Below are 25,580 nucleotides of genomic sequence, written 5' to 3'. Positions count from 1 at the left end.
GATCATAAGATCAGACCATTAGTTATCCACAAATACTCAGGGTTGTAAATAGCCACTTGCCTGGTTGTCCGGTTGACTGAGGTGAACAAGAATTGCTCCAAGTGTACAGGGAGAGAACCTTTACTGAAGTAGCTTTTTTTTTATTTTAGGTCACGAATGATTTCCGTAAATATGTAGGCTACCAAGCCACTAATTTATGTGCATGTGTTTGTTTTAAACATTTCTATCTTCTATTACAGTAAAAAAAATAAACTTCAAAAACAGCTAATAATAATTGTTAAAAACCATCAATTAAAACATATACAATAATAAACCAAGAAAAAGAAGCAATAAAAGAGACCAACAATAAAACACTCAACAGTTAAATAAACAATAAAATGGCAAGAGCAGCACTGAGATATTATCCACTTGAAGTGGACTTATTTGTAAGACTGCAGATACCTTTTTGTTGTTGTAAATCTGAAGTAACTATTTGCTCTTCACCATACATAAATTAACAATTTTAATTCATGTCTGCTCTTGGGGTCTTTTCAAAGTAATTATATCTATTTGCTGTTCTACTTCCCATTGCCAATTTGGCCACATATGTTGGTTATTTAGGGCGCAATCTTATCAAGATAATGGCCGCCTATCCGAAGCAAGGCAGGAGAGGCATGGGGGGGATCGTTCCCTCCGCACCTCTCCTGCCTTGCTATTTTCCGCTATACAGCTGTTTTTGGCTGTCTAGCTGCGGGGGGGGGGGGGGCGACCGGGAGAGGAGGCTGCTGTATGACACATTAGATGTGTCATATATGCAGCTCCGCTCTCCCCACCCCAGAATGCCCCTTTTCAGTCGCTCCACACTCCTCTTCCGAGCACAGAGGACGGGGCTCCTCTGTGCTCAGAGCAGACATGGGGGAAGGCTGGTTTTCTGGGAACCGACCTCAGACCGTGTGCTCCAAGGTCAGTTCTCGGAAAACAGCATATCCTATGGCCCTCTAGACAATGTCTAGTGGCCATAGTATTGCTCCCTTAATGGCCAAACTAGATGCAGCACTAGCAGCAGTCCTGTTTGTTGAAAGTTGGGCCTACCCTAATCATGTTTACAGTAGAGATGAGAGGGGTGTATGTCTGAGTTTTAGAGCAAAAGGTGCACATGGGTAGTGGAAAGTGAATTTTCCCCATGCCTGCCATTTTTGTCCCCATAACCTCTTCCCCCGCCCCCATTTCTTTTCTCCCACCTACATCTGGGATGGGGACTTGACTAACAAGAAAAGCATCTGGGCTGCAAACTTTAAGGAAGCAAGCCACATACCCTTTGTTCCAATAATTATAATTCTATATGCATAATTAGGGGAAAGACTGAGGTTTCCACAAACAGTACAATCCTATACATATCTAGTCCAAAGTAAGTTCCATTGAATTCAGGGGCACTTACTCTCAGGAAACAGGGCACAGAATTGCAGTCTAGCAGTGCAATCCTATGCATGTCTACTTGGAAGTAAATCTCATTGGGTTCAATGGGACTTATTCCCACCTAAGTGTGTATAGGATTGCACTCTAATCTGTTACTGCCATGCCTACTTTGGCCATAAATTGAAAATTATCAGGTGGTTTTCTGTAAGAGTTTGAGTAGTTTATTAAAGAACCTTCTTGATGCCAAGAAGTCTAGTTTCCTCCAAATGAAGGGAAAAAATTACCAACAGTAGAGACCCAATATTTAATTCTGTTTCAAGTCTGAGAGCTATCATTTTTCTTCATTCAAAAATAACATATTTGGATTAAGCTTAATTAGAATAAGAAACCTTTTACATGATCTGTCCTTCCCCAGAACAGAGCACTGCATGAAGAGAATTTGCCCATGGCTTGCTGCCTGAACTGCCATTGTACAAAAATTAGCAATGCTGAGGAAGCAGGCATAATTAGTACCAAAGAAAAACACAAAGCCTCCGTCCATATTACGGAGTTGGCATTCCTTTAGAAAAAAGTTAGTTTCTACTTTTTGTAAAAAAGAAAGAAAGAAAAGTGTTGTGCAGGATGTTTATCATTCACTAAATTTTGTACTATATGTCTCTATATTCATTTGAATATTATTTCTGAGCATCCTGGGTGATCTTGTTAAGATTCCTCACAACCACAGTTTTCAATTGAACGGCAAAAAAAAGAAAAAGCAAATGTCTAGTCCTCATTATTTTTAATGGCTTCCTCAATGCTAAACAAATGGTCTAACACAGTTATAAAGTCTGATTAATGTGCTTGATATATAAAAAGAGATTATTTGTGATCAAATCCAGAGGCTGTTCTGAGCGGAATAATTTTTGGACAGGATCAAAGAACACAGCAAATCGTTCTTCTCAAAAAAAGGGTGGTTTGTACTTGTGTTTCCCAAATAGCAACTTCCTCTCCTCTGATTTGGAAAGGAAACAACTTTTGAAACTCAGGAGAGATTCTGAAAAGCAGTCTGTGGCATGAAATTGGGGGAGGTTGAGTCTGCTCTTAAAGGAAGTATAAAAATCCCAGTAGGTATACACAAGTTCTTTAGATCCTACACACTGCCTTCAGTGCAAAGAGCTTAAGTGCATGCACCAGTGTAAATGCACACTCTATTTGTGACTGCTGTGTTTTTCTATGCTCCCTGCACCCATTCTAACCCATTCATCATGGGGTCGAAGCTGAAATTTTGCATGTCACTATTCAGCGCATACTGAGAAGATTTGCAGCAGCAAGCAAAAGTTAAACTTCTGTTCATGATAAACAAAACAAGACAGTCACCTGGCCAGAAGCAGTTGCCACAACATCAGGATCTGTCTCTCAGGGCCTGGAATGCGTTTTTGCAAGACTGGTGTTACTGTCACCAGAGTCTGGCAGATGCATTGGAGGCAACTGTTTGAACATTGCCTGGCTTGGCTGGATCAGAACACTGTTAGCATTGCATCAGCATGTTGCTCAGCATTACTCATAAATCTGTTTAGCATTGCATCAGGAGAAGAAGTTTCTCAGAACTAGGGAGATCCTAGATATGGATTTTAGGCCCAAGGTAACTGATTGGTTCCTGATAATATAAATAAAGCAGCCACAGATGGGCTGGTCTTTAATAAGGACCTGCTGAGCCCACTTGGGCTCATCATGAACTGGTTCAGTCCTGCCCTTGTGCACAGGTGGAAAAGTGCTTGGTTTAGGTGTGATAGGGCCCATTCTGACAGAAGATAAAGAGGTCATTGTGCCATTAAGTAATTATGTGTCCTTGACCATGTAGGCAATATGTGTTGTTTTTTTTAACAAGAATTGGGGCAGAGGTGTTGAACCTCTTTCAGCCCAAGGTCCCAATTCCATTTTGGAGGAGATCTCGAGGGCTGCATTCCAGTGGTGGGCAGGGCTAGAGAAATCTGCAATGGAATCAAATGCATTTGGATTTCTATGAATCTGACCCACAGATTCTACACTAGCTTTTTCCAAGTTGCACAGATGCTGTGCACTTGCAGAACAGTTTTTTACTTTCCAGAATGGTATTCAAATTCAGACATACAAAAATACGAAAGTTGCTGGAAACTACACTAATATATACACCTTTTTAAACACACACACACACACCATTTTCTACATCTCTGATCAGCCTCTGCTGATCAGAGCAACCTTTGTGCGTGTGCGCACTCTGCTCATTGATTGTACACTGAGCTAAGAAAAATAAGCAAAATATTACATCATGCCTGCAAAAGTTCCATAAACTGCATCAGATTGTTTTGCATACTTTTCCAAAGGGGGAAAAAAATCCGAATCCATGATCCATCAATGAATAGACAACAGAGCGAAAGATTGTTGATGATGCATGGAACAGAGATGGCTTTAACAAACTCCATACATCCCTAGCTGGAGGTGCAGGGCAAAAATACTGGCCTATCCTATTTTAGCTTAAAGCTCTTCTTGCCAGTACCTAGGCCTGAGGAGAGGCATTTCAACCTTTTAGAGGAGGGGAAAAACCACACCAAGGCTGAGAAACCACCACTGGTTCATAGGAAAGGGGAGGGGCAAGGGGAAAAAGATGTGGCCATCTAGGGAATCCCACAGGGCTGGATTTGGTCCCTGGGCCTGAAGATCTGCACTCCTGAACTGTGGGGAAAAGGGGAGGAGTAGGATCAGTGGTTACGTATTCCTTTACCTATGAAGGTATGCATTTACAGTAGTCAATGCTAGCCATTGTAGTAAACCAAGTCTCCAGGATATATCAACCAACCTTCTTTGCTGGCATGATCAAAATGTAATGCCACAAAGATAAATTGTGCCCTGCAATGGGAGGTCTAGGCATAGTCTTTTGTTCTCCAGATTATTTTTTTATTCGAGGCATAGGTTTTGAATTTAGATCTCCTTTGAACACTTTTCTTGAATCTAGTATATGTAGAGGGGCTGCATTTTACAAGTAAAAAAAAAACCAATTGCCTTTTAATTGGCTGCACAACACCATTTACTTACATGATCAAGAATGCACAAATAGAATGGACACCTTAAGAAAAAAAAGATTGGAATCTTCAACCAGGCAATTGTGTGCCAGTTCTATGCCTAGTCCCTGAAGGCACAATCAAATACTTTTCAAATACATTTTCTATGAAGAACATATTCAAGATTTATTCAATTAGCAATACTGCAACTTTCTACATGGGCTAATTTGAAGCAAGGCAAAGACAACAAATCATTCGGTCGTAATTCACCATGGACACTTTAGGTCAACCACATTAAACAGATGTCATAAATGAAAGGAACTGAAGAGCTTGATTATTAAAACTGCCTCATTATCCCTAGTCCTTAAATGTAACCTACTGCTTAAAAGTACATTATGTGAGCAGAGTGTTAGGGGGAGGGGGAGAGCAGATCTCAGAAAGGAATATTCAACATCTCAGTTTTTAAAATAGATGATTTTTTCCCCCTTTGTAATCTGCTTCAGGACATGTTACATTATAAAACGCAAGCTCAGTCACACACCTAATGTAGAAGAGTATGAAACTCTTCATGGAAAAGCTCAAATTGAAATTGTTCACATTGGCTCTTATTCTATTCTACTTCTACTAGGGATGTTGGAGAATTCTGCCACGGACTCCAGTGAGGCCTAGAAACAGCATATTCCAGTGAGGCCTATAAAACAGCATATTTTATCTGTGCCTAGAACAAACACTACTGGGAAAAACTGTCTGAAATTTGGCAGGTGGAATTCCCTCCATGGGGGCTTACAGTTCCCCAAATGTCATGTATTTATCATGAAAACTGAAAAAGTTATGGCTGTTTCTGCTTTCCAATGCAAGTCAATGGAAAACATCAAATATCCGAATCTCACTTTGGATCCGAATCCGACGTGAAGTGGGTTGGGTCTGAATCAGCATCTGAAGTGAAGCAGGGGTCTGTGTACAGCCCTAATAAAGAGTTCAGATCATGTTGGCAAAATTTCCCATGGGGACGTCATACACTCCTGAATAACCACAGAGTTTGCACTCATGCTGTTAATGGAACCCTGGAAGCATGAGAGCTGACTGCAGATGCCAAGCCCTCACTCCAATTAATGCCTATTAAACAGATGGGAAGTAATTAATAGCCACTTTCATCCCTTTGGGTGTACATCCTAAATGGGGGAAGGAATTTGAGGTTCCACAACAGGAGAACATCAAGACAGGACAGCAGGGGCTTGCAAGGCCCCAAATCTATTTCTCTGGGTCCCAGATCTATTCATCAAAGCCCTAAGTGTCCTTTGATGCCGATGGAAGATTTTCTTTTAAGCTTCACTGCATGGGGTGGGGCAATTTTCCTACAGGAAGGAGAGAAGTGGGATTGGAAGAGAGAAGTGGGGATGGGACAGCAAGAGGTCGCAAATTAACTGTAACTGAAGAGGAGCTACTGATTTGGGATCCAGGGTGAGGTGCAAATTACTTAAAACATATTTTACTTGACATGATATACATGAGAAATTAATTGGCAGGCTTTGCCTGCTGTGAAATTTAAATAAATCCTAGCAATTATTTCTAAATTTGCATATATAGATATAAATTAGAAAATGCCAATTTTATGCAGACTTGTGTCCTATGGGCCTGGGCCCTGGATCTTTTAAGTGCCTAACAATGGCACTGCAGGAGAGGAGCAGGGAATTTATTTGACCTCACAGACAGGCTTGCAAAACAATTACAAATGTGACCAATGCTTTGTGGAATGACACTGAAATGGTGCTTCCTCTCAACTTAGTACCTGCAGACATAATTGGGGGACCATCCCATCAAGCTTTCCTCTCTCCCCCCTGAATCTGGAGAACTAATGAGAAATTGGATATTTAAATCCAAACTAGAAATATGATCAGATGTCCAAGGACCAGGTAAGTGGTCTTCTCCACCCTACAACTTCTGTGGGTACCAGGATTGAAATCTCTCTCACCTCCCCAATCTGTTGTCTTTAAATATGGGCCTCCTCTGACTGTACAATCTGTTTGCCTCTTGAAAGTTGCACGAGCTTATGTTTGCTCATGAAAGGTCCAACAGACGTCTTTGTAGGGTAGGGAAATATCCATCAGTGTTACCCAGCCTCTCAACAGGCTTGCAAGACAGAGAGTCATCCCAGTCTCAAAAACTGTAGGGCACTTTCCATAACAGGTTACAGTGCTATGCTTTGGTGTTAGAATAAATTGCTCTAAGCTTGCTTTGGGCACAGGAGCACTCATGTTAAGACAGGGATGGTGGGGGCACCTGATTCGATCGAGAAATCCAGCGGAACACCCCCCCCCCACTGCTGCCTGCACCCCTGAGCCACACTCACCAAGCCTCTGCCCCTGCTCACCCCCTGCGATTCACGGCCCCATTTTGCATAGACACGAATGTGCAGATTTGTGAAAATGCACATATTGGCACATATGCAAAATGGGGCTGTGAATGGCCCATATACACAAGATTACAGGCAAGCAAATGCCTGTAACCTTGCGTATATGGGCCATTCACAGCCCCATTTTGCATATACGCAAATATGCACATTTTCGCAATTGTCTTTTTTTTCCTCCAAAAAGGGAAATCACGAGGCTCGACGGGGCCACCCAGATGACTGCAGGCAGCTCAGTGAATGGAGGGAAGCTTGAGTGAGGGTCTGGGTGAATGCAGGTGGGGGCAGGTGAGGGCAGGGGCTGGGCGGATGCCTGGAGAACCGGGATGAGGCCCCCCACCCATCCCTATGTTAGGGGCTGGTGTACCCACTTGTACACATAATAAGAGCAGGCCAAAATTCAAGGGAGAGCTGGACTTAAAAACATTTACAATTAAACCTTCCTAGTATTGAGACACACGTCTCCCTTCCCCATTCCACCAATCTCAGTAAACTACTGGATCTGCATTCTTCTGTTTCAAATGGTAATTCCCCTCCCAATTCCCATGCGTGCTATAGCCTATACCTGGAAGTAATATTAGAGAGAAATATCAATATGTTTTTCAGATTGCATAATGAACTTCAATCACACAAAACAAGAGAGGATTCTTGAAAAGACAAGACAGATAAACTAAAAGTGGTGCAGCTGGCTCCTGAAATGCTGGACTGCCTTCCACACTAACACACACAATATCGAGGTGTCCATCACAATACGCACCAAAGACTGTCCTTGCAGGGACGGATTCTCTGTTCAGCCAGAATGAAACCTGGGACAGGATGACTGTCATGATGCAGGGCAGATAGGTCTGAATCACAAAATAACCAATCTTCCTCTTCAAATGAAAATGAGCAGTCATTACTGTGTATTCACCTGGGAAAAAGGGATCAAATTAACCGTAATACTAATAGAAATAATTATGAATGCCTCCATAATAATTCATTCCGTTTACATGACAAGGTTAAGGCATGTACTTTAACAGAGCAAGGCAAACTGCACCTCTCCCCCCGAAAATGTTCTAAGTTAGGAAATCTAAACAAAGGCTGAGTGAGATCCAAAGGATCGCTATAAACACACTCCAGGTCATGGATGGATATATATTTTGCTTTTTTCGTTTGAATTGCAGACCACCATGTAATTCTTAAAAAGCTGCTTCTGAAGCTTCCCTTAGTCTCAAAACTGGTTCACCATGCAGCATGGGGGGAAGAGAGGGGCCACTGTTTGAGAGCACAGAGGTAGCTGTAAAGTGCCTTGGATCCTGACCCCCAGACTTAAGGAGAACATAAGAATATAAGAAGAGCCATGCTGGATCAGACCAAGGGTCCATCTAGTCCAGTGTTTTGTTCACACAATGGCCAACTAGCTATCGACCGGGAGCCCACAACAGAGCATGAGTGCAACAGCACCTTCCCATCCATGTTCCCCAGCAACTGGTGTACTCTTTCTAGACTCTGCAAGCTCTACAGCACTGAAAGTTTGTTTGTTTATTATTTTAACATTATTTTGGTTGCTACTGTCTGCTACTGCATTATCAGGGTCTATGAATTTATATAATCAATAATGATATTACATATTCTAGTAAACCTATTTATTTAAAGTTCTAACAGTTATAATTTCCTATTTCTGCTAGTTATTTTAAGTGAACTCAAACTAGCAAGGCCACAGTGTACTGTACATCACAGTCAGAAGGAAAAAAAAAATGGATGAAAGGTTTCTTGGATTCTAATACAAATAAATACGATGATCAGAGATAAATACTAGACTCCATGTGCAGCACCACACTGTTAGATAATTAAGCAAAAATACTTTGTGATGTCTTGTATTCATACTAACCAGTACTTGATTTAGCTGTTTCCTGTCCAATTGTTTGTCCTAAGAGATCATACTGATTCAACCTTGAACCATCTGGAGCCACTTCTACTGAATTAGATGCATTGAAAGTCCACTTGTAGGTCACTTCTGAAGTTGTATATGCATCTACAGTGATGGGGAAAATAAGACACTTTGTCATATCAAAAGGTCATAAGTATGTGGTATTAGCTTCTTGGGATAATTAGTATAACCTCTGGATTAAATATTCAAAGGCTGGGGCTTGCATAAGCAGGAGCTTCTTCAAAATGGCTTGACTATGTAAATAACGACACCAAGGATGCAAAGCTGCTCTCAATTTGCAAAGGGCAGGATGTGGAGACCTGTTAGCACCAATGCATCAGCCCACAACCAAAGCCCCTCCATCCTTCCTATGGGGGCTGCAGTGTCCCAGTGGGGCCTGTGCTGCTTGTCACCTCAACAGAAGGAGCAGAACAGAAGCTGGGCTCCTGATAAACTGAACTGGGAAAAGAGAAAGGGCGCAGGCTGGCCATACCTAGCTTTTCCTCCACCATGCTCCTTCCCCTCACCTGCCACTCAGCAGTGGTAGCTCCTACGTATGAGTGGACCTTCCTGTCCAACTGTTATAGGTTAGTAGTAAAATGAGATAATTACACTGGGGACAGGGGAAGATGAGTAGGCTGACCTCCACATATTTAACAGAGAGCAGAATTGCATCCAATTTCCTTAATTTATGAGTTTGGCAATACTCATAAATTAAGGAACATCAACTGTCAAAAATAAAATAAACATTAGGTGTAATGTTTGTCTCAAACTGGAGATAAAATGAAGACTGATTTCTTGCAATCACCCCAGGCCATGCATGTTCAATTATTTTTCTAGAAGTCCCAGACCTGGATGGTCCTTTAAGAGATGGACAGAAATTAAGGAAAAATATTTAAGCAAAAATGTTAAGCAAAAAAAAAGGCAAACTACATGTAAATTCTCCTATGATGTGAAATATGGATACCATCATATAAAATCATTAATTTGGTTGTATCCCTGTTTCATCACCTTGGCTTGTATTTGTAAAAACAAGTTACCAGATTTGAATTACAGGGATTTCTGACTTTGCAAACTCTTCCAGAAACTATTTCTCCTGGATAGAATCAAGATGAAGAATTACTTTTGTGAATTCTGAATAACATATGAATAATACAGAACATTACAAATGTAATATAGGCCCCAGAGAAACATGTCTCCCTGTCTAGAGAGGAGTGTGTGCCCTAATTCATTCTGCAACTTTGACAGGTCAGGGCAAAGCCAGTTGGATTGCCATTGCGAAGGCAATGTGGCCAGCTTGGCTTCGCCCACCCCATCTCCTTCTCCCATTGCAGGAAGGGGGCAATGTGGGCAAAGTCAGGGCGGAGCCAGCCATGTTCCCTTCACTTCTCTGATGGAGAAAACCAACTTGACTGCCCATCCTGCTTCCTTCCTTCAATGGGGGAAGGAGGTGGGGTGGGAAAAACTGGGGTGTAGCCAGCCATGTCCACTTCACATCACTGTCAGAGAAGCAAAGGGGACATGTCCAGCTCAGCCTTGTTGCAAATGGGGTCTCCCTGCTAGGGAAAGCCCACATCCATCAAAGCCTGGTCTCTGGCCCAAGCGTCGAGTGGTAGATCTACCCGGCACTTTGGCCAGGGAGCTAATGATGACAGGTGAGCCACACCCACTTGACATCGTATGGCCCACGGAGAGCTGGATGGTGGGTCATCTGGCCCCCACCCCTTATTGGGTCAGCAGCCCGGACCAGAGAGACAGTCCTGCTGTAGGAAGACCTTGAACCCAAAATGTTGCATTACTGATACCTAAGAAGCACTGGCCCAGTACATTAAACCATGTAACATAGACAAATCAGCTGAACCATACTTTGTGTGGTTTCCCTCTCTCCTTTGGCAAAGCATCTTCACATGAGCTGCTCTCTTACTATTGGCTGGCAGAAGAAATGGGGTGGAGAAGCTGAAGTTGCCTTTTCAGAGGCCTTGGCCACTCTCACACAGCCAAGGTCAACAGTAGGGATGGCGGAGAATTTCTCCCCGAAACTTCGGGGGGCCGAGCGCCAACGTGTTCGGCCCCCCGAAGAAGTTTCAGGGAGAAATTCTCCGCCCCCCCGCCCCCTGCACCCCCCCTGGGATGGGACTTACCTTGCCCGAATGTCCCTCCCGGCGGCGGGTCCGGCCGGCGGTTCGTCAGGTCTTCGTCAGGGGCGGGAGCGGCAGCCGGTCTTTCGACCGGCTGCCACCGCCGCCATTCCAATAAAAGAAAAAAAAACGCCCCCATGATAGGCTACGTGACGATTAACGTAGCCTATCACGGCTAGATCTGCAAAGTCAGCCGTGATAGGCTACGTAAACCGTCACGTAGCCTATCACGGGTGACTTAAAAAAAAAAAAGCGCGTACGGCTAATGGCGGCCCCCATTATTTGCTATTTGCGTTGCCCTTATTTTCGCCATAGTCTACGTAAATCTTTACGTCAACTACAGCAACCAAATAAGGAACGCGAATGGCGGCTCCGTATGGGGGCCGCCATTTTCGTATGCGCTTTTTTGTTTTTTTAAGTCACCCGTGATAGGCTACGTGACGATTTACGTAGCCTATCACGGCTGACTTTGCAGATCTAGCCGTGATAGGCTATGTTAATCGTCACGTAGCCTATCACGGGGGCGTGTTTTTTTTTTTAACTTTTTATTTTGCAGCCGGGCGAGGCGAGGCGCCTCCTCCCCGGCCTGAATTTCGGCCGGGCGAGGCAGGAAGCCTCCCCCCCAGCCTGAATTTCGGCCGGGCGAGGCGGGAAGCCTCCCCCCCGGCCTGAACTTCGCGGGGAGAGCAGCGAAGCGCCTCCCCCCCACCGCGAAAAGCTGCGAGACCAGGTAAGTGACTTTCGTGCACCCCTAGTCAACAGATGTTCCTCATTCGGCCATCCCCTCCCCCTTTCACACACTGTCAACAAGAAATCCCTTTGAGATTTTGCTAACCTTTTCTTTCCCACAATCCTGAAGATGCACACAACCCTTGCTCTCCCCTCCACAAGCAAAGTGGGAACTGTACAGCATTGTTAACTTTGTTCCGTGAGGAAACATCATGGGCGTTTCTCCATGATGACGGAAGGAGAAGCCAATCGTGGCTTACCCGGATTTTTCAAGAAGCCTGCTTTGCTCTGCGCAGGGTCCATGAGCAAGTGTATCGCACCAGTAAAAGTCACTTCACATAACATACTTCCAGGTGGGGTGGTGGTGGAGTAAATGTCATCCGACTGGCAGGGGCTGCTCAACCAATAAGAGGGGCTCTACCCTCTGTCCAGGCTCCCCCCCTTTCTCCTTTGATAAAATTCTGGTAGGTTTCCTCCCCTGTCTTTAGGGAATTCATACTTTAAAATGTGCTATTTCAAGGGTGGGGGCTATCTATAAATTCTAATGTGTGCATTCAGGGGACAAGCCTCATTGCCCATAATGGGAGTTACTTCTGAGTACACACTAATTGGTTTATACTGGGAAACAATCTCCTTCTCTCCCCCCTTCCTTCCTCCTTTCCTTCCTCCCTTCCTTCCTTCTGTAAACAATCATTAGAGGAACATATTGTTCTTGCTTCCCTGCTGAGATCAATCAAAGCTTCGACGCTTCGACATTAAGTCTGTCAGGGTGGACACTGAGCCCATAGAATCCCAGAGTAGTTCTGATTCTGAGGAAGAGCAGTCGCTCCTGGGAGAGGAGCGTGCTCCTCTTTCCCAGGGCCCACAGCTGACGGAGATTCCTCCCACCAGCATTCCTAGATTAGAAAGCAGTCCAGGGAGTGACCGAGCAGAGATAGCAGACTTGGTGGATGCGCGACGCAGACGCAGAGAGCGGCGCCAGATGGAGGGCGCAGAAAGGAGGCGCAGTGCCCGGTTGACGCACAAACAACGGCTGCACCCCGAAGATCCAAGGGAAAAGGGGAGGGACTCTCCTTAGTCCTTAAGTTCAGGGGTCTGCCAGTAATTCCCTTTCAAACGGGGACCAACTGTTTCAACTTAGGGCATAGGTACTCTGCTGCTCAGATCTAGTTGCTACCTGTAGAGTTGTTAAGTTGTAAAAGAAGAATAAAGCTTTGAAAGGAATCCCTTTGTCTGTGTCTGGACTTGGCTACTAAATTAGACTGAGAGAGGCCTCCAAGGAGCCCTTGACAAAGTCTCTCTAAATGCATTACTTCAATTCACAGGAATCTCGGTAACTTCAGTGTGCATTTCAGGAACAAGCCTCATTGACCACAGTGGGAGTTACTTCTGAGTAGACGCACATACATTTGTGCTGGGAAAGACAGGGAGGTGAAACAAACAGATGAGAAACCAGCGTCTTTTCTAACCCAATGCTGCACAGGATCAGATGACAGAAGGTGGAAGTAGTTACTTCCGAATGGCAATAAACAAAACAATGGAGAATTACAGCTTCGAAAAAGTGCTTTACAGCCTTTAGGGAATTTGTGCTTTAAAATGTGCTATTTCAATAGGTGGGGGGGAATCTCCGTAAATTCTGATCTGCGCATTCAGGGAACAAGCCTCATTGCCCACAATGGGAGTTACTTCTGAGTAGACACTAATTGGTTTGTGCATGGGACAGGAAACACCCCTTGACTAGGGGCACAGTGAAAGGCACACCCCTGGGCAAGGCTAGCATACCCATGGTAAATTCAGGGGTTGGGGCACACAGCAACTATACCATGGAGAACCTGACTTAAGGAAAAGAATCGGACTTTAAGCAGTCTCAGGAAACCCAGTTTTTCCGTGATAAGCTCCAGGGTGGCTGCGGGATGGCTATGATGTCATCTATCCCTAATGACCTCCAAATGCAGCCAGCTTGGAGTAAATCACTCATGGAGACAACCCCCATGTAAAGATCTCTTTGAATTTGTTGCTTTTTGTTTGGCAAGCCATCTTAAAAGCAAAGCTGTCTGGCTAGACATTTTCACAGGGAGGCAATGGGTGGGTTAATGAAGCTGTTGCCAATACCAGCAAGAATTGCTTAGCCTCTGGAAAGATTTCATTTTCCACTTACTCTATCTTCCCCCCTGTGCAGCTAGCCAGACAGGGCAGAAAGATAGTACAAGCCATGATTTTTGAATCCAGATGTAACAGCAAATGACAGTTAGCAGGCACTCTGAATGGGAAGTAAAGCTTTAGCAAAACTGATACTGGCTAAAATAATGGGAATGGGGGAGTTTTTCCCCCAAATGTTCTTAGAAAGTGTGACATATTTTATGGACAGACCCATGTACCATAGTGCTATTTTGTACATCTGTAGCACGTCCATATTAATAATAATGAGTGCAGTTTTTGTATTTCCACCAGGAAAAAAGGTGCAAAAATAGGGCAATCAAAAATTTTCTGGAAATGAAACATCCTCCTCATGAAGATAGGCTTAACCTGTTGAGACCTTCTAAGCTTAGGAAAAAAAATAGGACTGAGGGGGACACGACAGAAGTGAGTTACGTGGAAAGAGAAAAATAGAAGGAACATTTTCATTCTAGAAATATAAACTGTTATCTGTTGGATAGGTAGCAGGTATCTAAAGCAAAACATCAATCCGTAAGCGTAAATGGTTTTAGAAAAGGACTAGGTGAGAACATGATGGATAAGTAAATTTATGGCCGCTAGTCAAAATTTCAAACACTGATTGATGTGAAGATATGAAATATTGTTACATTATTAAAGTAAGCAGGATTTTGTCTAGCCAGTACCTGGATCAAAGACCCTGTGGGGAGCTCTATATAAGCTACAGGATGTTTCAGATGTCACACTAAGGAAGCAATCCTAGATGGCCATAGGATACATTGGTTTCTGGGAACTGACCACCCCCCCGCGCCTCACTGCCTTGCAGGCAGCTCAGAATGGCCCCACACTCCGCGCTCAGAAGAGGAGGCGTTCCTGGGGGCATTCCAGGGTGAGGAAGGCGGAAATGCCAGTACAACACATCCAACGTGTTGTCTGGCAGCCATTTTCCCCACTCCGCCTTCCCACAGCTGAAATTGGCTGTCTAGCCGCAAATGCAGGGCGGCTGAAGCGCAGAGGGGATTATCCCATCCGCGCTTCTCCTGCCCTGCCCTGCATTGGATAGGCGGTTGCCTCTGAGTTTGGAGGTAGCCACCTATCCTGGTAGGATTGCTCCCTCCATTTCAGTTTTCACTAACCAAAGTTTAGAAGCTAAACCATGGCTGTGTCTCAAACATGCATATAAATCAGAGTTTACACTGATGGTGTGATTTTTACAACTGCCGTGAGAGTTGCTGTTCAGTCGTTAAGTCGTGTCCGACTCTTCGTGACCCCATGGACCATAGCACGCCAGGCCTTCCTGTCCTCTGCTCTCTCCTGGAGTGTGCTCAAGTTCATATTCATTGCATCGGTGATGCTATCTAGCCATCTCATCTTCTGCCGTCCCCTTCTCCTTTTGCCTTCAATCTTTCCCAGCATCAGTGACTTTTCCAGTGACTTTTCTCTTCGCATTTGGTGGCCAAAATATTTGCGCTTCAGCTTCAGTATCTGTCCTTCCAATGAGCAGTCAGGGTTGATTTCCTTTAGGATGGCCTGATTTGACCTCCTTGCAGTCCAGGGCACTTGTAAGAGTCTTCTCCAGCACCACAGTTCGAAAGCATCAATTCTTTGGCACTCAGCCTTCCTTATAGTCCAGCTCTCACAGCCATACGTTACTACTAGGGAAACCATAGCTTTGATTATGCGGACCTTTGTCTGCAAGGTGATGTTTCTGCTTCTTACTATGCTGTATAGGTTTGCCGTAGCTTTCCTCCCAAGGAGCAAGCGTCTTTTAATTTCATGGCTACAGTCACCATCTGTGGTAATCTTGGAGCCCAAGAAAATAAAATCTGTCACTGCTTCCATTTCTTCCCCTTCCATATGCCAGGAAGTGATGGGGCCAGATGCCATGATCTTAGTTTATTTAATACTGAGTTTCAAACCAGCTTTTGCACTCTCCACTTTCACCCTCAACAAGAGGCACTTTAGATCCTCTTCGCTTTCTGCCATTAGGGTGGTATCGTCTGCGTATCTGAGGTTGTTGATAATTCTCCCAGCAATCTTAATTCCGACCTGTGATTCATCCAACCCAGCATTTCTCACGATGTACTCTGCATATAAGTTAAATAACCAGGGTGACAATATGCAGCCTTGTCGTACTCTTTTCCCAATTTTGAACCAATCGGTTGTTCCATGTCTGGTTCTTACTGTTGCTTCTTGACCCTCGTACAGGTTTCTCAGGAGACAGGTAAGGTGGTCTGGTACTCCCGTCTCTTTAAGAATTTGCCAGAGTTTGTTGTGATCCACAAAATCAAAGGCTTCAGCGTAGTCAATGAAGCAGAAATAGGGATGGCGGAGAATTCTGCCACGGATTTCAGTGAGGTTGAATGCACTGACATTCGGCCCTCCGAAATCTGTGGTGGAACGGCCTGCTCCCCGCCCCCCCCCCGCGGATTCCTCCTGGGGCGAGACTTACCTGGGGTGGATGTTCTGGAAGGCGGCAGGTCATGTGGCAGCAGCGGCTGGTCTTTCAACCAGCTGCCACAGCCGCCATTTGCATCCGGGTCTTTGCCGTGATAGGCTACGTAAGTCTTTACGTAGCCTATCACAGCAAGCCAAGCAAAAAAACCAACAACGGTGTACGCAAACGGCAGCGGCTACAGCAGCCGCCATTTGTGTTCCCTATTTTTCGCCATTTTAGTCTACGTAAATATTTACGTAGGCTATTACAGCGAAAAAAAGGGGAACACAAATAGCGTAGTGGGCACTATTTGCATTCCTTTTTTTTTCGCCGTTTTAGCTTACATAAATATTTACGTAGGGTAAAACGACGAAACAAGCAGGAACGCAAATAGCACCCACTACGCTATTTGCATTCCCCATTTTTTTCGCTGTAATAGCCTACGTAAATATTTACGTAAGCTAAAATGGCGAAAAATAGGGAACGCAAATGGCGGCCGCCATAGCCGCCATTTGCATACGCTGTTTTTTTTTTTTTCCCCAGCCGTGATAGGCTACGTAAATATTTACGTCGCCTATCACGGCTGCCTGGCTGGATGCTAATGGCGGCCGCTACGGCGGCCATCATTTGCATCCACGGCCGGAACTCCGGCTGCAGACGGGCCTGGCCGGCTGTGGAGCGGAGCCAGCCAGGCAGGATTCCGGGGGGGAGGACCGGATCGCCTCCCCCCCGTAGAGGATTCCAGGGGGAGGGACAGAGTGCCTCCCCCCGACCGTGAACACAATCCGCGAAAAGTTAAGTGACTTTCATACATCCCTAAGCAGAAATAGATGTTTTTCTGGAATTCTCTTGCTTTCTCCATGATCCAGTGAATGTTGGCAATTTGATCTCTAGTTCCTCTGCCTCTTCAGAACCCAGCTTGTACTTCCGGTAGTTCTCGGTTCACATACTGGTGAAGCCTAGCTTGTAGGATTTTGAGCATAACCTTGCTGGCATGTGAAATGAGCGCAATTGTACTGTAGCAGAAATCAGAGTCAGAGAGACCACGGAGTGAAGGAAAAAGAGATTCTTCTTTATTTAACACGCGGGCTTGAGGCTGGAATCGTTTCTAAAGAGCCAGAAGCCCCGAATCACAGTAATACATGACTTTTATAGATATGACAGCAAGCAGTTTCCCCCTCCCCTTCTCTCACGGTTTCTAACTGCGAGGTCTATGAAAATGGGTAATAGGGCATGATTTGCAAAGAATGAGACCTTGATATGTATCCAAGCAATATGCAAGCCAAGCAGAGGACTGGAACATGATATGCCAGTGTCAGAGAGACCCGGTCCTGTCAATAATTTGGGGAATTTCCACATTGCTGTTTTTGCTATCTTATGCCAGCTCAGCAAGGACATTTCTGATTTTTTTACATGGCTGCTACATTCCCCCCTTTAATGCATAATTTTATTACAATTATAGCATTAAATTACACAAGAAGTTGGCAATGCATAACACAGGATTACTATAGCACTTTTACTGTATATCTTGCTGAGCTATTAAAGCATAGCGGGCAGCTGTTTTGGTGGCCGAGGCAGTAAACTGATGTTTCAGGCAACGCATGAACCAGGGGATGCAGAAACACAACAGCATTCCTACTACTATTACTGGCAATATTAGAACGAACAATGCTTTTAGCCATCTGAGGTCTGGAAGCCAAGAGGTCAACCAATCGAGCCAATCATGTTTTCTTATTGTTATATTTGCTACTATATTACGCAGATTATTGATCTGCATATTTACAGCATTGCTGTTATCAGTTAAATTAAAACAACAAAGCTTCTGGTGTGACTCACAGCCCAGATGATGGAGAAGGAAAAGATAATCTATACCAGCTCTGTTTTCTAAGACGGCACCTCTTAGGTCACGTAATTCTTTATTTAATAATGACAGAGCTCGTGAGGTGGCATTTATGCTTTTGGCTAAGCTACAGGCAAACCTGTTAATCTCCAGACCATCGGCCAAGGCTAGGCCTGGCACTCTAACCAGAGATGCTGCTAATGCTAGTTTCTCTGAATCAGAGTACAGACTCACATGACTAGTACAGCTCTCAGTCAGCTGGAGCGCCCGGGGCTGTCGTTGGTGAATTTTCTCAGGCCATGGGGGAAGGACTGGTACCAGACGGCTAAGGCAACATGGGTGGTTATCAGACAAATTGGCAGGGATGAAAGACCAGGTACGGGAACCACAGGTCTAAAACCATCCATGAGGCAGAAGTATATGTGCATAATTAAAGGATATGTTTTGAATTTCATTACAGTGGAAGGGGGGTCCAGGGATAGCTTTATATTTTCCAGAAGATTTTTGACAATTAATCATACGAGCACAAGTGGCATTTATACCAGCTACAATGGGAGTGCGTAAAGTAAATTCAGTAGGAGGCAGAGTTTTTGTAACTGCGCCCCAGTTTGCATTTTGGGAATAAGTCAAATTTATATGGTAATGGCTCAACATAGTATCATTTTGAATCTCATCGGGATGCTTACAAACAGGTATTAAACAGGAACTAATGAGTCTATTGGCTGGTATATCTTTTGGCAAACAAAAATGCTTTACTCCAGTGATATTAGCTAAGTGAAGCCAATAATTATCAGCAAACCTTAAGGGCATACTCCCCTCTCCCAAAGCAGGCCCCCCTTTTGCGCACAATACTGAGGAGGTGCAACTTATCACTACTAACATCGCAACATACATGTTTAATCTTCTTTGGGATCTGACCGTACGCAGGGCAGCCATTTACTCGGCAAGCTGCAGTAAGGTCTAGTCCCGCTCTTCAATTCTCTAGCTGCAGGTCTGACCGTACGCAGGGGGAACAATTTCCTGGTTTGTCCCCAGTAAGGTCTAGCCTGAGTCTTCTTTTACTGCTTTTTCTTTTTCAGTACAACTTTTAAAGGATTGTCAGGATTTCTGTTTGCAATCCACTCCCCCCCTTTTGCTTTCTTGACTCGCGTCCAATGTATCTAAGGTTTAACTCCAGCTACTTTTACAGCTGTAGGGGTGGAAAGTATAACAGTATTTGGTCCTTTCCATCTGGGAGTTAAAGGGTCATTTTTTCAATCTTTGACCCATACTTCGTCTCTCGGCTGGAAAGGATGGATTTTAGTAATAGGAATTGGGGGTCTATTTTCCAAAATATACCGACGCTGGGCTTGAAGAACTTTGCTCAGTGCCTGAACCTCTTGGGTTAAACTAACATTGGCCAATTCTTGCAGGTTTCCCTTTAATCCTACTAAAATTTGGGGAGGCCTGCCATACATTAATTCAAAGGGAGACAGACCAGTAGTTTTGTGTGGAGTGCATCGAATTCTGAACAGAGCTAAGGGCAGCATTTCTATCTATTTTCGCTGAGTTTCCTGACACAGCTTGGCTAAGTGGGTCTTGAGGGTCCGATTCATCCTTTCCACTTGTCTAGAACTTTGCGGACGGTACGCACAATGAAGCTTCTACTGAATGCCTAATAAATGGTTAACTCCTTGCAACACCTGGTCAACAAATGCAGGGCCATTATCGGATCTAATAAATAGGGGTAATCCGTGTCTCGGAATTAGGTCTTTCATTAAGGCTTTTATACCTTCACGTGCTTTCTCAGTTCGGGTAGGATAGGCTTCTACCCATCCTGTGTAAGTGCACACAAAAACTAGTAGATAACGATAATGGCCTACCCTAGGCATTTCAGTAAAGTCAACAACTAGGGCCTCAAAAGGAAGAGTGCCAAGTTGCTGAATGCTGGGAGGGGGTTTCTTCCCTTGTCTGGGGTTATTTTTGGAGCATTCTACGCATCGCATAGATGCTAAATTGGCATAACTGTGTAGTCTATTGATGTAGACCTGCTTTTGTAGTAGTGCTGCCAGGGCACTTTTTCTCAGATGGGTAGCTTTATGTGCAGTCTGGACAATGCTCCAAGCTAGCCGTTGTGGCACATAGATTCGTCCATCTGGCAGTTCCCACCACTTCTGGGCTATTTTTTTAGCTTGCAGGGTCTCAACAGCCATTTGATCCTCTTCTGGAGTGTAGGTTGGACGCACATCTGTCAAGTTAACTTGGAACAACGGGGCTTCCGAGATGGTCATCTCAATTTTTTCTCTATTGTGCTCATCTCTGAGGGCAACTTGCTTGGCTACGTGATCTGCCCATCGATTGCCTTCTGCCACCTCACTTGTTCCCTTTTGATGCCCTCGGCAATGTATTACTGCCACACGTTTGGGGTGCCATACGACATCTAATAGAGCCGATATTTCTGTTATATTTTTGATACCTTGTCCGGTGGAGTTTATTAATCCTTTTTCACGGTACAATGCTCCATGGGCATGGAGGGTGGTGAAAGCATACTTAGAGTCCGTATAAATATTGACCGTGAGTCCAGCAGCCAACGTCAGGGCTCGAATTAGGGCAATTAATTCTGCCTTTTGGGCTGAAGTTCCCACAGACAGAGGATTGGCCTCGATAACCTTGTCTTTAGTTACTACTGCATAGCTGGCGTATCTTTTCCCATCTCGGACAAAACTGCTTCTATCAGTAAAGTAGGTGATGTCTGGGTGAGGCCAGGGGCTATCACGCAAGTCTGGACGACTGGAATAAACTTCATTCATAGTTTTGATGCAATCGTGCTCAGGCTGACCTCCTGGTTCTATTGGCAGCAGCGTGGCCGGATTTAAGTTGGATGACACCTCTAACTTGATACGTGGATTTTCACAGAGCAGAGCTTGGTACTTGGTCATGCGCTCATTGGTGAACCAGTAATTTCCTTTATACTCTATTAGTGTGAGTACTGCATGTGGAACCCGGACGGTTAGTTCTTGTCCCATTGACAACTTATCTGCCTCTTTAACCAGGAGGGCGGTTGCGGCAATGGCTCTCAGGCAAGCTGGCTAGCCTTTGGCAACTACATCCAACTGCTTGGATAAATATGCAACAGGTCTCTGCCATGATCCAAGTTGCTGTGTCAGCACCCCTACAGCTACATTGTCTCGTTTATGGACATACAACAGGAAAGGCTTAGCCACATCAGGAAGTCCTAGAGCGGGCGCTTGGAGTAATGCTTTCTTAATATCTATGAAAGCTTGTTTTTGTGGCTTTCCCCACTGAAACGGATCTGCCTCTGAACCTTTGGTAGCTTCATACAGAGGCTTACTCATTACAGCAAAGTTGGGAATCCAGATTCCACAAAACCCTGCAGCCCCAATGAACTCCCGCACCTGCTTCCTAGTAGTTGGCTCTGGCAGGGCACACACAGTCTCTTTTCGTTCAGGACCCAATTCTCGCTGATGTTGAGATACTATGAACCCTAGATATCGTACCTGGGTTTTATAAAGTTGTGCCTTTTTCCGGGATACTTTATATCCTCGTTCCCACAGAAGTTGCAACAGTTCTTGGGTGCTTTGCCAGCATTCGAGTCTTGATGCTGCTGCTAAGAGCAAATCATCAACGTACTGCAACAGAACTCTTTTCCCGGGTTCGGAATGAAAATTTTGGAGGTCTTGACTTAGGGCTGTCCCGAATAATGTGGGGGAGTTTTTGAAACCTTGGGGAAGACGGCCCCAGGTCAGTTGGGACTTCCTCCCAGTCATATGATCTTCCCATTGAAAGGCAAAAATAGCTTGGCTCTTAGGTGCCAGTCGGATACAAAAAAAGGCATCTTTTAAGTGTAAGGTAGTAAAGTGAGTTGCTTCAGATGGAATCAATCCCAACAAGACATAAGGGTTCGGGACCACCGGATGTATCATCACGGTTGCTTGGTTGACCAGTCTGAGATCTTGTACTGGACGGTAATCTTCTGTGCTGCCGGGTTTCTTGACTGGCAGAAGGGGGGTATTCCATGGAGACTGACATTCTCGAAGGATACCATATTGTAACAGACGGTTTAGGTGCTTCTGAATTCCTAGCACCGCTCGGCGCGGCAGTGGATACTGACGTACGTGCACTGGTATTGCTCCTGGTTTTAATTTAACTACAACAGGGGGCACACATCTTGCCATTCCTGGTGGATTATCTTCAGCCCACACTCCAGGCACATGGAAAGCCTGCCATGGCTCTTCATCAAGTACTGGCATGGTCCAATGTAGCCTCTACTCTTCTTCCTGTGGATATATGAGTGACAGGAGCTGACCTTCTTGGGGCCTGCGGAAGGCGACAGCCGTTGTTCCATCTTCTTCAAAGGATATTTGGGCCCTCAGCTTTGACAACAAATCACGTTTCAACAATGGCATAGGGCATTCAGGTAAATATAAAAACTGATGTTCTACTATGTGGCTTTCAAGCCGACAAGTCCGTTGCTGCAACAAATGCTTTTCTTCTACTGCACCAGTTGCCCCAATCACCCGCACTTTTTGATGGGTGAGGGGAGCAACGGGGTAGGTCACCACTGATGACGCTGCTCCAGTGTCAATCATAAAATCAATATTTTGGCCCCCCACAGTGGCAGTGACCATGGGCTCCCCGGGGCCAAGATTAAAGGGGCCCGGTCTGTCCTATTCAAGACTTTCGGTTGCGGCCATTCCCGTAAAGGGATTCACTTCGTAATTCCCAGTTGATTTTCTTTGCATTTGCCAGTTATTTGGTTGCCAGCATGGCGGCTGTCCCCTCCCTCGTCCTTGGTGGCCCCCTCGATTTTCCGCCTGGTACATCGGATTGGTTCCATTTGGACACTCACGCCACCAATGCCCATCTTGTCCACATTGGGCGCACTGATTCCTTCTCAAAAATTCTCTTCTTCCTGCTCTCCCCTTCCCTCGTCCGCGTCCTCTTTGCTCTCTGCCCGGTCCTCTATCTTGCGGACCTACTAGTGCTGCAGCAAGCAGTTCCGCCTTTTTTACTATTCTCTTCTCTTTTTCTTTCTTTTCTTCTTGGTCCCTGTTTATATACACCTTCTGAGCGACTTCTAATAATTCCGTCAAATTTTTCCCAGCAAAACCATTTAACTTTTGTAGCTTTCTTCGAATATCTTTATAACTTTGAGTTACAAAAGCCATATTAATCACTTTCATATTTTCTTGGGCTTCTGGGTCGAGAGGGGTGTACTGGCGATATGCATCCAGGAGACGTTCTAAATATTCTCCAGGTGCTTCAGTTGCTCCTTGCAACACTTCAGAGACTTTTGTCATATTAATAGACTTTTTTATTCTTGCTCTCATAGCTTGCAACAGCAAGGTTTGGTACTGTGTGATGCGTTCTAACCCTGCCGGTAGGTTGGGATCCCAATGGGGATTTTTTAAGGGCACTCTCTCTCTCATTCATCCTTGGGGATTTATATAATTTTCTGGGGCTCTTTTTAAGGCGATTTGTTCCATTTGCTGATGGATTCGTCACCTTTCCTCAGTGGTAAATAACGTCAAAAGCAACTGTTGGCAATCTTGCCAGTTAGGCATATGCGAGGCCATAATGCTGGAGCATAGTTCCACTAGCTCATTAGGCTTTGTGGTATATGAAGCATAATGGGTCTTCCAGTTTAGCAAGTCTGAAGTTGTAAAGGGTGCATAAGTGTAGGCTTGGATGGGGATATAATGCTCTGCCACCTCGGGATCTGGGTTGTGCACCATCTGAGTTATCTGCCTCAGAGGAAGCAGAGGCTGGGCTTCACTCTCTGACTGCTGAGCCGTAGATGGGCTCAACCCCTTTTCTTTTTGTGAGCACATCTCTGTAAGGGCCGTTGCTGATTTTACTACTTCTTCTATTCAACTTCTCAATTTTGCAGCCTCTTTTATTAATGCTGACTGAGGTGTAAGAGGGGACTCTCCCGATCCTGCAGAGATGGAAGCCTCAGCAGGCAATATCTGAGAGTTGAGGACTGTAGCTGAAATCGGCGAATTACTGCCCGTGGGGCTTGTAACTGATGGCGTCAATTCTAAGTCGAGGCACGGGGCAGTGCCTCTGAAAGGGGAGGATGGCAGGGGCTCAGGATTTCGACGAGGCGGTCTTACAGTAACATGGGCCCGGGGTGGAAGCGGGGCATAAGCGGGTGGAAATGCCGTTAGCTCTGCCAGATCTTCACCCGGGGCTTCTAACACTGGCTGTAATTTCTTGGCTAATTTTTCTTTTCTGAGCACCAAAACTTTTGCTTGGGATTCTAGGCATTTCTTTAGCCACGGAGGAGAAACATGGACTATGGAATCCCACGAGTCTATGTAGGGAAATTGATCAGGGTGCCCAGGGTTCCCAACTATGATGGCATATACACGACTGATTTTGCTGGGCTCCAAAGAGCCTCCAGTAGGCCATCCTACACCAAAAGATGGCCACTCTATTTCACATAAAGTTCGCAACCGTTGAGGATTCATGGGGGGGGTCCCCATAATCTCCACTAAAACCTTTCTTAAAATTTGCTAACATACATCCCAAGGGGGTGCAAGGTTTGCTTCCCCCGCCACCCATAGCCTCCCTCCTAAATTGAAGACAGACACAATGAGGGAATGGGATTGGTCAGTGAGTAAGGGGTCTCACTGGCCGACACAAGAGGATTGTACACACCACGCACTTTGCTACTGGCCTGGGCACCCGGACGGTCAACGGTATGCTTCAGAAACCGCAGTAGCCACTCACACAATCATCATTCTCTCCACTGCTTCTATATGTCCCTGCCACCCACTTTTCCCACTTTTTTTACCAGAGCGGAAAACGGCTTCCCCAGCTTCCTCAGCTTCCTACTGAGTACTGGCGTGCTAGGTACTGGCGCCCACTCGGGGGTGTGATCAGGCCCCCCTTCTACCCGCAAGGAGTAGGTTCTTTTGTATACGTATACCACCAACACTGACCTTTTTCATAAGGCGGGGCCCTCTTTTTTTCTGCCCAGTGGCCTTTCTCCCTAAAGGCGGGGCCCTCTTTTTCCCATATACTTGCCTTTCTCCTGAAGGCTTCCAATGTGGAATTCACAGGCAGGGCTCAAATTCCTTCCACCGCTTCCCAAGGTTCTCTTGCCGCTCGCTACCGTTCGGGCGGTCCCAGCTCAGGCTGTCTCCCGTTCATCCAACAAAAAGGTCGGTGGCGCCAAGAAAGGGAGGCATGCGCCGAGCCCGTCTCCCCGGTGCGGCGATCAAGAGCAGGCAACTGCCACCTGTCTGGCTCAGAGCCTGCCACATCCGAGTCACGGCACCATTTATGTAGCAGAAATCAGAGTCAGAGAGACCACGGAGTGAAGGAAAAAGAGATTCTTCTTTATTTAACGCGCGGGCTTGAGGCTGGAATCGTTTCTAAAGAGCCAGAAGCCCCGAATCACAGTAATACATGACTTTTATAGATATGACAGCAAGCAGTTTCCCCCTCCCCTTCTCTCACGGTTTCTAACTGCGAGGTCTATGAAAATGGGTAATAGGGCATGATTTGCAAAGAATGAGACCTTGATATGTATCCAAGCAATATGCA

General features: G+C 45.3%; 1 protein-coding gene across 1 annotated transcript in view; it reads right to left on the bottom strand.

The window, feature by feature from the left end:
- Nucleotides 1-25,580, bottom strand: part of GABRA2 (gamma-aminobutyric acid type A receptor subunit alpha2) — a 141,110-nt gene that overhangs the window by 17,667 nt on the left and 97,863 nt on the right. The window contains exons 7-8 of the mRNA XM_084856859.1: nt 8,690-8,833; nt 7,577-7,729 (exon numbers count right to left, since the gene is read on the bottom strand). Coding sequence (XP_084712985.1) covers nt 7,577-7,729; nt 8,690-8,833 — 297 coding nt within the window. The remainder of the gene's footprint in view (nt 1-7,576; nt 7,730-8,689; nt 8,834-25,580) is intronic.

This window comes from Heloderma suspectum, chromosome 5, assembly GCF_057233095.1.
Source record: "Heloderma suspectum isolate Gila_16-S chromosome 5, 16-S_ref, whole genome shotgun sequence".
Classification (NCBI taxonomy): domain Eukaryota; kingdom Metazoa; phylum Chordata; class Lepidosauria; order Squamata; family Helodermatidae; genus Heloderma; species Heloderma suspectum.
The sequence above is the reverse complement of the archived record's forward strand: the minus strand, read 5'-3'. Positions and strand labels throughout refer to the sequence as shown.